The following is a 15283-nucleotide window of genomic DNA, read 5'->3' on the forward strand; positions in this document are numbered from 1 at the left end:
CTCCGTGTCCTCACCGTCCCCAGCTCTGGTTTCCTGTCCTCTGCTCTCGTCATCACTGCTGCACTGAGACGGCCCCTTCAGGGACCACCGTGACCTCTTCCAAGACAAGCTCACAGCTTTTCTGAGTTCCCGGCATGGCTACAGGAAAACTTTTCCTCAACACAAGGATCTGCCTGCTACAGCCTGTAGGCTGACTCACCCTTCCCCTGTTTCTGTCCATAGTTTTATGGGAACACGACCCTGCCCATTTGCTTACATGAGATCTATGGCTGCTTTTGTGCTGTGATGACAGAGTTGAATAGCTGAAACAGAGCATCTATCACCTGCGAGGTCTAAAACAGTTACCGTTTGGCCCTTTAGGTAGAGCCATCCTGCTCTTAAGTGTCCTCATAATTTCATACTAGTATCGATACTTTGATGGCATTAATTGTTCATGAAAGAACCAACCCATCATGGCTCCCCTTGTCCATGTTACTGTTGTATTGTGCTCAGTTGTGTCCAACTCTTTGTGACCCCATGGACTGTAGCCTGCCAGACTCCTCCTCGGTGGGATTTTCCAGGCAAGTATACGGGAGTGGGTTCTCATTTTCTTCTCCAGGGGAACTTCCCCACCCACGTCTCTTGCACTGGCAGGCAGATGAGGATATGCATTTCTTTATTTTTCTTTTAAATTTATTTATTTTTAACTGAAGGATAATTGCTTTACAGTATTGTGTTGGTTTCTGCCATACATCAACATGAATCAGCCATGGCTATACATATGTCCCCTCCCTCCTGACCCTCCCTCCCGTCTCCCTCCCCACCCCACCCCTCTAGGTTGATACAGAGCCCCAGTTTGAGTTCCCTGAGTCATTCAGCAAATTCCCTTGGCTATCTGTTTTACATATGGTAGTATATATTTCCATGTTGCTCTCTCCATATATCCCACCCTCCCCTTCCTCCCCCACCCCCATGTCCATAAGTCTGTTCTCTATGTCTGTGTTTCCATTGTTGCCCTGAAAATAATTTTATCAGTACCATCTTTCTAGATTCCATATATATGCATTAGTATACAATACTTGTTTTTTTCTTTCTGACTTCCCTGGTGGCTCAGACAGTAAAGAATTTGCCTGCAATGCAGAAGACCCAGGTTCAGTCCCTGGGTCAGGAAGATCTCCTGGAGAAGGGAATGGCCACCCACTCCAGTATTCTTGCCTGGAAAATTGCATGGGCAGAGGAGCCTGGCAGGTGGGCTACAGTTTATGGGGTTGCAAAGAGTCGGACACGACTGAGCGACTAACACTTCCACTTTCTGACTTACTTTACTCTGTATGATAGGCTCTAGGTTCATCTACCTCATTAGAACTGACTCAAATGCATTCCTTTTTTATGGCTGAATAATATTCAATTGTATATATGTACCACAGCTTTCTTATCCATTCATCTGTTGATGGGCATTTAGGTTGCTTCCATATCCTGGCTATTGTAAATAGTGCTGCAGTGAACATTGGGGTACATGTATCTTTTTCAGTTTTGGTTTCCTCAGGGTATATGCCTAGTAGTGGAATTGCTGGGTCATATGGTGGTTTGAACTTTTTTTTCAACTGATGCTTTTGAACTGTGGTGTTGGAGAAGACTCTTGAGAGTCCCTTGGACTGCAAGGAGATTCAACCAGTCCATTCTAAAGGAGATAAGTCCTGGGTGTTCATTGGAAGGACTGATGTTGAAGCTGAAACTCCAATACTTTGGCCACCTCATGTGAAGAGTTGACTCATTGGAAAAGACCCTGATGCTGGGAGAGATTGGGGGCAGGAGGAGAAGGGGACGACAGAGGATGAGATGGCTGGACGGCATCACCGACTCAAAGGACATGAGTTTGGGTAAAATCCAGAAGCTGGTGATGGACAGGGAGACCTAGCATGCTGTAATTCATGGGGTCCCAAAGAGTCAGACACAATTGAGCAAATGAACTGAACTGATGGTAGTTTTATCCCTAGTCTTTTAAGGAATCTCCACTATGTCTTCCTTAGTGGCTGTATCAATATATATTCCCACCAACAGTGTAAGAAGATTCCCTTTTCTCTACACCCTTTCCAGCATTTATTGTTTGTAGACTTTTTGATGATGTCCATTCTGACCTTTACAAGGTGATACCTCATTGTAGTTTTGATTTGCATTTCTCTAATAATGAGCGATATTGAACATCTTTTCATGTCTTTATTAGCCATTTGTATATCTTCTTTGGAGAAATGTCTGTTTAGGTCTTGTTCCCACTTTTTGATTGTGTTGTTAGTTTTTCTGATATTGACTTATATGAGCTGCTTGTATATTTTGAAAATTAATCTTTTGTCGGTTGCTTCATTTACTATGATTTTCTCCCACTATGAGGGCTGTCTTTTCACCTTGTTTATAGTTTCCCTTTGCTGAGCAAAAACTTTTAAGTTTAATTAGGTCCTACTTATTTATTTTTGTTTTTATTTCCATTACCCTAGGAGGTGGGTCATAGAGGATCTTGCTATGATTTATGTTATAGAGTATTCTGCCTATATTTTTCTCTAAGAGTTTTAGTTAAGTTTCTCGTCTTGCATTTAGGTCTTTAATCCATTTTGAGTTTATCTTTGTGCATGGTGTTAGGAAGTGTTCTCATTCCATTCTTTCATGTGTAGCTGCCCAGTTATCCCAGCAGTGCTTATTGAAGAGGCTGTCTTTGCCCCATTGTATATTCTTGCCTACTTAATCAAAAATAAGGTGCTCATAGATGCATGGGTTTATCTCTGGGCTTTCTACCTTGTTTCATTGGTTTATATTTCTGTTTTTATGCCAGTACCATACTGTCTGGATGACTGTAGCTTTGTAGGATAGTCTGAAATCAGGAAGGTTGAATCCTCCAGTTCCATTCTTCTTTTTCAACATTGCTTTGGTTATTCACAGCCTTTTGTGTTTCCATATGAATTGTGAGACCCTCTTTTTTTGTTCCAGTTCTGTGAAAAATGTCAGATGCATTCTTTACCACTGAGCCACCAGGGAAGCATTTGTCTATGTTATTAATTAAAATTGCATTGACTTGCTTTTTAAGGATTTTCTCTTACTTATCCAGTTTAATTGTAGTTCTCCGCATGCCCAACCTGTCTACTGTAACCAGGCTGGATACTTTGCTCACCTTCTGACCCACTCGTGCTGTTTCCCACTCCAGACCTCCTCCCACACTGTTGTATATCTGAGCATAAGCAGACATGCCACTCTGCCCATCTTCTGAGTCACATTCTTCCTGGGTGTTATTCTGAAGCTCAACTCAAGCCCTGCTTCCTTCATGAAGTATTAATATATCCTATTATCAATCATATTGATCATTACTTTATGGATTTGCTGTGATACCTGTATTGCCTGCCCTGTTCTGCCTTGTTGCTATAACACAGTAAGAGTTACTGATACGAAGTTCTTCCCAAGTGTTTAACATGTGAGGCTCTGTCAGGCCTGCCCCCGTCTTGGACCCTTCTTCTTCATTCATTTCATTGTGACTCATCCCAAGGCAAACTCCTCAGTGTCAGCTCCCACTCTTCCTTGCCTCACCCCTCAAATTCCAAGAACTGTGGGCTCTGACTACTAACAGTACCTCAAGCCTTACCCCACTTCTCTGAGTCTGCCATGCCACAGCCTTAGATCAGACTACCTTCACTCCTTCCTTGGGCTATCTCTCAGTAATATTGCAACAGCTGGTTTCTTTCCAGGGCCAGGACCAGGGTAAGGAAAGTAAGGTGTCTAGAGCACAAATTTAAGGAAGCAGTCACTCTCAGGGTTGTGCAGATGCAGAGTTAGCACTCGAGGGTGAGTGCTTCCTTAAAGTTTGTGCTCAGGGCATCTCAGAGCTTGATTGCCTCACCCTGGTCTGGACTTTTCCTTCTTCTCCCTTCTCTTGCCCTCCTGCCCCCACCCCTCTGTCTCCCCCCACCCCCCACCCCCCACCCCTGCCCCGTAGTTTATGCTCCCTAGGGCTATTGAAATGATCTTTTCAGCATGGATGATGTCCAGTCTGTTTTTTAGTTTCCCAGAGGATAAAGGCTGACTTTTTGCATGGCCTTCAACCTGCCTTCCGGCCCCATCTCTCACCACTGTCACCCTTGCGTGTGAACTCTGAAGTCTATCCATCCTGAACCACTTAGAGGCACTTTTGTCTGTGGTGCTGTGACACATCTCCAGGTCTTTGTACTCAATCTTCCTCCCTTCCCTGGAACTCTCCTCTCTTACTTGGAGAATTTTTATTCATTGTTCAGAACTTAGCACCATCCACCATGACTTTCTATGCGGAGTTTTCCAGATTCCCTGGAATTAATTAAGTCTCTCCTTCTTTTTCCCCCTTAAGCAGAGTGTTCTCACCTTAATTATAGCATGTGTTTCATTTAATGGTAATTTTTTTCAGATTTTTCAATTCCCAGGAAACCAAAGATTCAAAGCCCAGGCTTTATATTAGAATAGTTTGGAAAGTTTGTTTTTAAAGTACTGTTGCCTCAGTTCTATCCCAGAACCAGAATCTCCAGGTGTGGCCCAGGCATCAGTGTTCTTTCCCTTAAATCACCCAGATAATCTGATGTGCAGCCACGATCTGGAACCACTGCACGAGGCTGTGAGTTGAGCTCCTGAGAGGGGGCACCTAGTCCCTTCCCTGTTTGCAGCCCTGTCCTCCACCCTCCCCTTCCCTCATACCCTGAAGGATGTCTGGCTTTTCACAGGAGCTCAACTAAGAGCTGTGGATCAATGATCCTCTGCTCCATCAGTTGGCCTAGTGATCCATGAAAGGACTCAGTTACCACCTTGCTCCCTCAGCACAGGCCTGGGAGTGGAGGACGTCTGTGCAGATAGGGATCCCGTTGTTGTTGTCACTAAGTCTTGTCCGACTCTTTGTGACCCTGTGGACTGTCAGGCTCCTCTGTCCATGGGATTGTCCAGGCAAGAATACTGGAGAGGGTTGCCATTTCCTTCTCCAGGGGATCTTCCCAGACCAGGAATCAAACCTGCTATTAGCAGGCGGGTTCATTACCACTGAGCCACCAGGAAAGCCCGACAGGGATCCCACTGGTGTGAAATTGATGTGTGATATTCGTGATGCACCACAGGTTAACCCCCAAGACCTGTTTCTTTATTGCTTTGAATACCAAGGGGGCTGTTGTCCTTTTTTCTGCAGAACTATATATGCAAATGATTTTTTCCATGCAAAATTATTTAAATACCTCTTTCCCTATCCAGTGGACGTACTCTATCCTGGCCATTTGAGGAAAAATATTAGAAAGTAGGTTGGTCTTCCATGTCGAGACTCCCCTTCTGCATTTGGCTCTCTGAATTCAGTGGCAGTGTCTTTGGGCCTTCAGAGGCTGTTTAGTGCCCAGGTGGACTTAAGTAATAAGTGGTAATAATGCTTGATATGGAATTACCTGCCTATACAAGCAGCTACATCAGTCTGCCTGGACCAACGGACTTAAATGTCAGACTTTCCAAATGTAAAAGTCAGAGATGCACTGTAGTCTGCATCTGATATTTACAGTTCTTTCTGGCAAAGGTGAGCTGACTTTTGTTGCAAATGTTTCTCTATTGCAAATTGGAAAGAGTTTTTTATTTGTTCATATGCCTTTAATATTATTACTTCCTTTACTTTTATTTGATTTTCCGAAAATCCACAAATGCATTTGAATGTGCCAATGGTCCTTACCTGTGGCTACTAAAAATAGTAGTGATTGGGAAAAGTCAGGGGTTGGATTTAGGAGAAGACTATTGGTTATTTATTTAAATAATCTCAAGATGCAGAAGAATAAGTCTTTGGAAAAATTAACTCACATTTCCAGAGCTGTTTCAGTTGGCTTCTATTCAGAACATGAGCTGAGGGAGGCCCCGATCTGTAATTTTACTTTCTACATCACCCCGGGGCCCCTCCCCTTTTTCCTCTTGTCTCTTTTCCATCACCATTTTATTCTCCCCTTTTCGCTCTCTTCCTCAGACCAGGAGTTATATTAGTTGTTGTTTTTTACTGAACAGCTGTGTTTCACATAGTTCTTAGTGCTTTAACCCATTTAATCTCTCAAAAACAGCATGTGGGAAGGTATCGTTATTAATTCCATTATACAGAGGGGGAAATTGAGACACAAAGAAAGAAAGAAACTTACCCAGGACCAAATATCTAGTAAAGGGTAGAGCAAAAATTCAGATCTAGTCCTTATGTTCCAAGAGCCTGGGCTCTTCACTCTTTGCTGCCTGACCCAGAGTTCAGAGTGGTAAATAGTAGTGGGATAAAGATGAGTATTCCAACCAGTCCATTCTAAAGGAGATCAGCCCTGGGTATTCTTTGGAAGGAATGATGCTAAAGCTGAAACTCCAGTACTTTGGCTACCTCATGCAAAGAGTTGACTCATTGGAAAAGATTCTGATGCTGGGAGGGATTGAGGGCAGGAGGAGAAGGGGACGACAGAGACGACAGAGGATGAGATGGCTGGATGGTATCACTGACTCGATGGACGTGAGTCTGAGTGAACTCCAGTAGTTGGTGATGGACAGGGAGGCCTTGTGTGCTGCAATTCATGGGGTCTCAAAGAGTTGGACACAACTGAGCAACTGAACTGAACTGAACTGAAAGATGAGTATTGCATTTGGTTAAAGAACAACAAAAACAGTTTTTCTGCTTCCCCCATTCAACCCCTCATTGCATTAATAATGGGTCCACTTCTCAGCACATCCAATGGAAGAATCCAATAGAATAAGTACTGAACTTGAGATTTTATGTTATCATTTCTAATTCAAAAGCAGAACTTGAAACCAGTAATAATCAGAAATAGCAAGCTGTAGTTGAGGATGTTGCAGCCTTCTTTGAACTGAGTGGGAGCAAAGGCACAGTGGGAGGCACAGTGGTCCCTGGAGTCAGCCTTTGATGGACTACGATGTGGTCTGGCCAAGGGTCGGCCACACTCGTAGCCCACCATTCTGGGGGCCCTGGAGGAGGAGCACAGGTCAGCAGCCGTGAGAGCTCCCGCATTAGTGGGTGGAAGGGGAGGATGCATAAGAGACCAGCAAGGGAGAGAAGTCCCCTGCTACCCCAGACAGAAGACAGCCTGGTTCAGCTTTACAGGGCTGACCACCACCTACCATTTGACATGTAGGAAGCTGAAGATTAGCCGAACAGCTTACAGCTAGTTCTAAGGAGACTGGAACTAGTCCTGAAGGTCTTGACTGTCATTCCAGGGATTTTTCCAGTACACAGTGAAAAAAAAAGGAATCTTCAATAAAAGTAAGGAAAGGAAGGTTGTGAGTTCTGGAACTGCCCTTAAGGAGATGTTCTTTCAGTGCTGCCTTCAGTGATGCGATAAACCACAGAGTGGGTAATTGTTGCCTCTTTCAGTGGCTATGCAAACCTGATTTCCTGAAGCACAAAACTTGTCTTCAGGGGTCCTCTGAGGCAAGGTAGACATCCCACTACCTAATTAAATCCAGTCTGGTAATTGGTCAGTTAATGGAAAAGTTGGTAAAGCAAGAAAACATGCAGATCTACATAGAGACTTAAATACTTTGTTTTAACACATGGGCTTGTATTCATTCAACCATCTTCAGGCGCAGGAGCAAATGTACCCTTTGAGTAGGTATCTTTGAAATGAAGTACCCCCTTGTCTTTCCTGTATCTCCATAGCCATCAGGTGGATTTGATTTTCAGTTTTAACTTAATATGCCTCTATCTAAGCACAGAATCTTTCATCTTTATGATTTTTCTCAGTCTGAGTTGGATTGCTCACATTTATTTAATAAATTTTATTTAATATAATTTAATACATTTCTTTAACAAATATTTAATATAAAGATGTTTATTTAATACATTTATTTAATAAGTGTATTAAATAAATATTTACTTTTGCACCCCATCTTCCCCATGTCTTTCTTAAGTGAGTTTCATAGGAGTAGCTCCCATTCCTTTCACACTCATATCTCATTATTTATGTGACTGCTGTTTAATTGGATTCATAACTGATAAGAGCAGAACTCACATAAAGGTTGGGTGTAAAACAGTAAACCTAAAGCATTTATTGGAAGAAGAAGGAAGATGGGAAATAATTCTCAGTGTGTTGTGGGTGGGTTTGTTAATCCATTGTGTTGGCTAAGTAAGAATTGGCTAAGTGGGTGTCTACTGTGGGTACAACACAAGTTGATAGTAGAAAATCCTATCCTTGGGACAGTAAATGCACCTGCCTCTTGTGTAACATCTGAAAAATAATGAGAATAATTTAAGGAGTAACTCATTTTCCCTCAATCCTGTGAATATGATGAGTGATGTTATATTATTCATTTTAATAACTATCTCTAGAACTGTCATTGTTATTCTTAAAGATTTATTTTTGTTTTACTTTGACTTATAATTTTGTTTTAACCTAAGACAATCCACTTATAAAAGGTGAGTGTGAGCATTGCCCCATGGAGATTATTTATCACTGAATTCAGAACACTATCACAAAATGTTTTTTTTAATTGAAAATCAATCTATAAATAAATGGTGGAATGAATTATAGGGTAATGCATTAGCCATAGATAATGGAAGTGCTTAAAATAATTTTTTTCAAAACTAATGGCTAAAATTATTATGAGAAAAACCACTGTATTCCATTTCTTAAAATTGTTCTGTTTCATTTAAATGTGGTTTAGATGGTGCTGGGGGAAAAGATGTGTGCCCCTTAGGGATTGTCAGAAAGAATCAAAAGCAGCTTAGCAAAGAGACAGAAATGGAAATGTGGTATTTGTTGGGGGAAATGAGGGTATGATTAAATAAAGTGGAATCAGCTCCCATGTTAGAAAATCCCTTAATGGGGAGGTGATGCTTGAAGCCTCTTTCTGTCTTCTGAGAAACCTGGACCAAGAGGCTGGCCAGCCAAGGATGTCCTGAGCCCCCACTGCGATGGGAGGAGAGTGAGTTTCAGATTATATTTATTTCTCAGGCCAAGTTCAACCTCCTGACAGCCCAGCTGAATGACAGTCTTCATTAGATTCAGGAAGGATCTGAGAATTGCAGCCTGGCCTCTCTCTACATTGCCGGTCTGCTTCTAGCTTCTATAAAGAAAGCAGGTCCTAGGAGAGGCACAGACTTTCCGCTCACCCTTAGGATATCTCCAGCTCATGTAGGAAGATCTTGCTTGTTCTGTGTCTTTGGAATTAAATATTCTGGGGTCTGCATCTCCCCCGCTCAAATACGTATTAGAGAAATACAAACTTTAAGTTAAAAAAAGTATCAGAGAAGTTATATGTTTCAGTGGAAAGCACAGCAGCCTAAAAAGTGCTTTCAGATTCTAAAGTGCACACAGATTATGTGGGAACCTTAGTCAGATTCAGATCCTGAGTCTGTAGGTCCAGAGTGGAGCCTTAAAGTCTGCATTTTTAGCAGGTTCCCCTCCACCCCCCAACCCCAGGGTGCCAGTGCTATTGATCCAGAGATCATACTCTGGGGAACAAGGATCTGGAAGACCTGAATTCAACTGCTGGCCTCTCTCAACCTCAGTTTCCCCACCTGTAAAATGGACTAAAATAGTTTTAAATTCTGTCAGTAGCCTCATGAGAAGTGGTGACCAGAGAAGGCTGGTCCATGTTAAGAGCTTATCCCGCCTCAATTTTCAAGGACTCCCTGTCTCAACACGGTGAAGACAAATGGAGTCATGAAAACAAGGCAGCCTTTCCACTCTTATTCACATCTCTCCCCCTCAAGTGTGTGCCTTTGCTAATATTCAGAGGTTTCGGCTTTAATTAGATCACGTGACTGAAACATGCCTCTCCTAGTTGTGCTGTTTGTCTGAAATAAACTCTTGGGTAGGCGTCATCCTGTCCGTAGCGTGCCCAACGGAAGTCTAGCTACAATTGGTCTAATTACCAGTAGTAATCCACTGTAGACACCAAAGATTATTATTATGTTTGGATCTGAAACATTTTTAGTCAGAGTCAGATTGAGATGCTACTTTTTTTCTCTCTAAACCTGTCACTTGGTGGAGGAATTTAATACTACGTTGAAATTTTTCTTATCTTTCAGAGTCCTCTCAGATGTTCCGTTCTCAGCAAAACCTTTTCAGAAGCCACAGTCAGAATTAGTGGCCACCTCCCGCCCCTCAGCCCCAGTCACCCCTCCACCGGAACACAGGCCTCACAGCGGGGCTCACTGGGTGATGGGTCTCCCTCCCTGAATTACAAGCGCCTTAAGCCATCTCGATGGAGTAAATGCGAGTTCCTGGTTCCTGAGGGCACTTTCTGTCTGGCCTGGTTCCTGAGGGCACTTTCTGTCTGGCCATGTGTCCCCAGGAGGCCATGGAAGGTCCTGCTCCGGGTGCCCCTCTCTGTACTGGCCCTGGGCAGTGGGCTGTCGGGGGTTCTGTGGAATAATGGATGTGAAACTGTCTCCTTTCTCTCCTGGCTTAGAGTAGGCATCAGAGGAAGATTTGCCAAGTTTTCCTTCTTTAAGGTCAAGGATCATGACTTATAGATCCATGTATTTCTAGCCTTCAGGAAAAGTCATACATAGTGGGTACGCTCTGTAAATTCTTTAAAACTGGATTTAATAGCCTCTCATTTAGGGAAATTGGGTGTATTTATTTTAGGCATAGAAATAATAGAGATGGAGAAATAACTGTTTGTTTTTCCCCTACTAGCTGATAGGGAATGCTCTTCTGAAATACATGAAATGTGTTTTGAAAAAGTAATTAAAATCCTGACAGAGATTTATTTCTGGTTTGCTTAAGCTTAAAAATCTGAAAGATTTTTAAGGAAGACTAGATATGATAAATGCTGCACAGGGGCAGGGTGGGGGAAGAAAACCTATATTTAACAAGCAGTTCCTACAGGATATCCATTTTGTATATTTATATGTATGAGCTTTCTGGAAGAATTGGAAAAAAATTGCTAATGGTTACCTTTGGGAAGAGGATCAAGGATTAGGGAGAAGAAGACTTTTATTTTCATTTTATACTTTTCTGTGTGGTTTGAATTATTGGCCATGGGGGCACATTTGAGTTAAAAAATATATATATAGATAGATAGATATCTGGGGGAATTGAAAAATAGGCTATTTTTCTTTTTTATATATTAAAATCTCATAAGTATTATCTTTAAATTTTATTTGCAAGGGGCTTAAGTACAGGGTGCTAATAATAAATGCGGATTTCCTGTCCCTTTTCAAGTCACTAAGCCGTCGCCCTCGCAGGAATGTGCTCTTAGCCGTTACTACCCCTGAGGTTTAAAAAGCTCCCAGGTGGGGCTAAGTCCTTGCACTCCTGCTGAGCGGAGGAATGTAGCATCCGGTTATGAGCCCTGAAAATGCTAGAATCATTACTCTGTAACGCTCTAACCTGGTTTAGGGAAGATGTAGCTGCAAGGGATGGCCCAGAAGGGGATGACAGGACACGGAGACCCGCCCAGCAGGACCATCATCCATTCTGAACTGGAAAAGTGAGGGGGTTATAGCTCCTTCAGAGCATGGCACAGGAACCGACTCATTTTGGGCTTCCCAGGGGGCACTAGTGGTAAAGAACCTGCCTGCCACTGCCGGATACATAACAGCTTCCATCCCTGGATCGGCAAGATTCCTCTGGAGGAGGAAATGGCAACCCACTCTAGTATTCTTGCCTGGAGAATCCCAGGAACAGAGGAGCCTGGAGAGCTACAGTTCACGGGGTTGCAAAGAGTTGAATACGACTAAAGTGACTTAGCACGTCTGTGCTGCTCTTCGTAGCAAGAACTTGGATTTTCCTTTTTGCTCTAGCACCACCCAGCCGTTGGCAGCATCAGCTCCCTTACCTCCCCCACCAAGGGTCAGGATGTACCCATCTGGAGTACCAGAGAGTAAGCAGTGCATCCCAGGTCACATACTTGGGTGGGACGAAGCAGCGTGTCCCCCGAGCTCCCATCCGTCATTTTCCACTACCCAAGACTTAGCTCTAATTCTATGAGGGTGGCGTCCAGGGAGAAGGCACCTCTGAGACTTTTGAGGTACCACTTTCAGTGTTAGATGTTACCTCCACCCAAGAGCCTGGACAAACTGGGATGTTTTCCCAGGAGGGCAGCCAGGAGGGTTAAAGGAATCATCACCATGTTGTACAAAGAGACGGACTGGGATGTAGGCAGCACTCACTTCTCTGTGGTTAGATCATTAATGTCCCTGTATGTCAGCTTCCCACCAATGAATGGTGTTCCCATAGTACTCACCTCAAAGGGTGGTAGAGAGGATTATGCAAGTTAATTCACGGAAGAGTTTAGAACTGGTAAGGGTTCCACAAGTACCAGTGACCACTTTTGTTCCTGGGGCCAGAGCCACAAGAAAGAGTCCCAAGTCTTTAGATGGCAACAGCCATGGGCTGCTTCCGGTCGATGCAACTCACTTTCTGACCTGTAGGCATTTCTAAAGACAGACATTATTATCAAGCAGCTTGCACGCATGCATGCTAAGTCACTTTAGTCACGTCCAACTCTTTGCGACCCTATGGACTGCAGCCTGCCAGGCTCCTCTGTCCATGGGATTCTCCAGACAAGAATACTGCAGTGGGTTGCCATGACCTCCTCCAGGGGATCTTCCCAACCCAGGGATAGAGCCCGCGTCTCTTATGTCTCCTGCATTGGCAAGCAGGTTCTTTCGTTCTAACCTGAGAAGTCCATCAAGCAGCTTAGCTTACTGATTAGTCTTCTGAGAGGCATGAGTGGCAAATTCAAGCCTCTTAGGCTGTAAATAAGAGATACGCCCCATATTCATTTTCCTGGGTGAATCTGCTCTGCGGATCCCTGTGCACTGTGCTGATACATTCTTTAAATTGTCTTCTCGACATGCGTTGGGCCTCATGATATGAGTGACCTCTTTATTGAGGAGGATGGTCTTTTTACGGTCAGCCACATAGTACAGAGAAAAGTAGGCCGTCCCTACCCAGGCAAAGGATAACCGCCCATCTCCTTTCAGCAGCCCAGTCTAAGTAAAAACAGCTTCTGTTGTGTCTTATTGTATAATTGCTGCAACGTTCGCCATTCCCTCTAGTTGTCTAGACTCGTCTGTCTGCAGAGCAGCGTCTGCATGTCATTGATGTGGGGTCACCAGACCTTGCCAAGTGCTTTCCTTCTGGGTCTCATTAATTTATTAACTGTTAGCAAATGAATTCATGTGAATGTTTAAGGAGGATATTTCCCTAACCTAAAGCAATAAATAAGGTAGTGTTTTCTCAGCTTGTAACCTAGATGCTGCTGGGCACCTTCAACACTTGTTTGAGAAGGGACTACTCAAATGGTGCTTTGGTGAAGCAAATGAAAAAAGGCAGAATTGAGTAAAAGATGTAGCGGGCAGCTTTTTTAAAGCCAAAACTCTTATTTATTAATTATGCCATTTCCCCTAGACCTTGCATACCCTTTTGGAAACCTTCCAAAAAATAACATTTGCCATACCTAATATTGTATCATCCTATGGAAAACTCTGGACAGAGTTTATGAGGGCTTGGTTTTTTAGAAGAAGCAAGTGAATTGGAAAATTCAGCTGTTTGCTCAGTGATACCAAGAGGGGCATCTATTTAACTCTTGATTTTTCCATTTGTTTCCTTTACGAAAGCAAAGCCAACCATGGTGAGTTGAACAACCCCAAACCACAAGCAGCGATTTTCCTTCTTCTTAAGCTCCTGATGCCAGAAAAAGTTTTTCTTTTCTGAGCAGGATTTGGGAGAGACCATTTTGAGATTAACTCTTGTAAACTTAACCTTCCCTAACATCCCTTCCTTTCAAGGAAGGGCCAGGGTTTTCAGGAGAACCAGAGAGAAAGAACCTAGCGATCTTGTAGAAGTTTCCTAGGAGTCTGGCTGTGGCCCAGGTCATCTGCTGCAGCGCAGGCTTGAAGCAGGCTAGAGGATCCGTTTGACCTGGGAGCCCCTGACTCAGTCCCCATCTCGGCCTTGCTGTGGTGCTAAGCTGGGCATTTGGACCAAAGATGACACAGCCATGAATCAAAGTGCAGGGTTGTTCTCTATGGGGACTCCTCATGCCTGCGCACTGGGGGTACCCTCCCCACAAGGCTGGGGAGAACGTGACCGTCTCATCTTCTGCCCTTGCCATCACCCGTGGCAGCCTGAGGAAACCCACAGAGCTTGTTTTCCAGCTTGAAAGCGGATTCATGGATCCTGCAGAATCTATTTGTAAAGGAGCTGCTTTCCCACGCAGAATTCTAGGACGTCTCCTGCCCCTTGTTCACTTGCTGTTCCGAGTGTCGTTCCTGCCCGCTCTGACGTGTTTCTTTGTTTTCTGTGTGTTGCAGGCAGCATAGTGTACCTCGGCATGATGGTGGGGGCATTCTTCTGGGGAGGCCTGGCAGACAAAGTGGGAAGGAAGCAGTCCCTTCTGATTTGCATGTCTATCAACGGATTCTTTGCCTTCCTGTCTTCATTTGTCCAAGGTTATGGCTTCTTTCTCTTCTGTCGCTTACTTTCTGGATTCGGGTAAGGTTTTTCTCTTTCGGATTTTATAGTAATGTGTTTATTCTACATAAAGACATAATGTACGTGTTTTCCACTCTAGAGGCTCTCATTACCAAAAAATTATCCCTTAATGCATTTCCTTTCCCATCTTTGTGTCAGCCTTAGGAGCCATAATGCTGGTTCTTAGAAATATAATTATCAACCTTTAAATCCAGAAGAGAAGGGAATACGCATCCGTGTTCCCTTGGCTGATTCTTTTAGTGCTTTATGTCTAGGAAATGGGTGTTGTTTTCAAAGGAATGCTATATCTGTGGCAGTGCACATTTATGAGTGGATGTTTTTTTCTTCTAAAAATTTAAGCCAGAAATAGCTTTAGTCCTACCTATTACGAACTAATTAAAGGTTTGAACCATTCAACAATGCTCTTAAATCCAAGATGAGAGGGTCTCAAGTAAATATTGTTTAATTGATCCATAGTAACTGCAGGAGACCACCTGCAATGCAGGAGATCTGAGTTTGATCCCTGGGTCTGGAAGATCCCCTGGAGAAGGAAGTGACAACCCCCTCCACAGAGGAACCTGGCAGGCTACAGTCCGTGGGGTCGCAACCAGTTGCAACATGACTTAGCGACTAAACCACCAATAGCATATTTAACTAAGTAGGAAGCCTGCTTCATGAGATGCAATAGGTTCTTTTGATAGGTTCCTGACTTCTGGTGAATCAACAGAAGTTGTGCTATTGACAAGTGCAGTGGCATAGTATAACCAATGGTTAGTCGTTTTTGTTAAAGAACTTGAAGCACTCGTTACTAGATTAAGCAAATCCACAGCTTAGGAAAACCCAATACTTCAATTAGGAGAGTCCAAGAA

At 43.5% G+C, this 15283-nt stretch overlaps 1 protein-coding gene across 2 annotated transcripts in view; it reads left to right on the forward strand.

Moving 5' to 3' along the window:
- SV2C (synaptic vesicle glycoprotein 2C) overlaps positions 1 to 15283 on the forward strand; it is a 224626-nt gene that overhangs the window by 90070 nt on the left and 119273 nt on the right. Inside the window, exon 3 of one of the 2 annotated variants that reach the window (XM_061430005.1) lies at positions 14255 to 14435. The exons of the other annotated variant lie outside the window; for it this stretch is intronic. Within the exon in view, the coding sequence (XP_061285989.1) occupies positions 14255 to 14435 (181 nt within the window). The remainder of the gene's footprint in view (positions 1 to 14254; positions 14436 to 15283) is intronic. 2 annotated transcript variants of the gene reach the window in all.

The sequence above is a fragment of the Bos javanicus genome, chromosome 10 (genome assembly GCF_032452875.1).
Source record: "Bos javanicus breed banteng chromosome 10, ARS-OSU_banteng_1.0, whole genome shotgun sequence".
Taxonomy (NCBI): domain Eukaryota; kingdom Metazoa; phylum Chordata; class Mammalia; order Artiodactyla; family Bovidae; genus Bos; species Bos javanicus.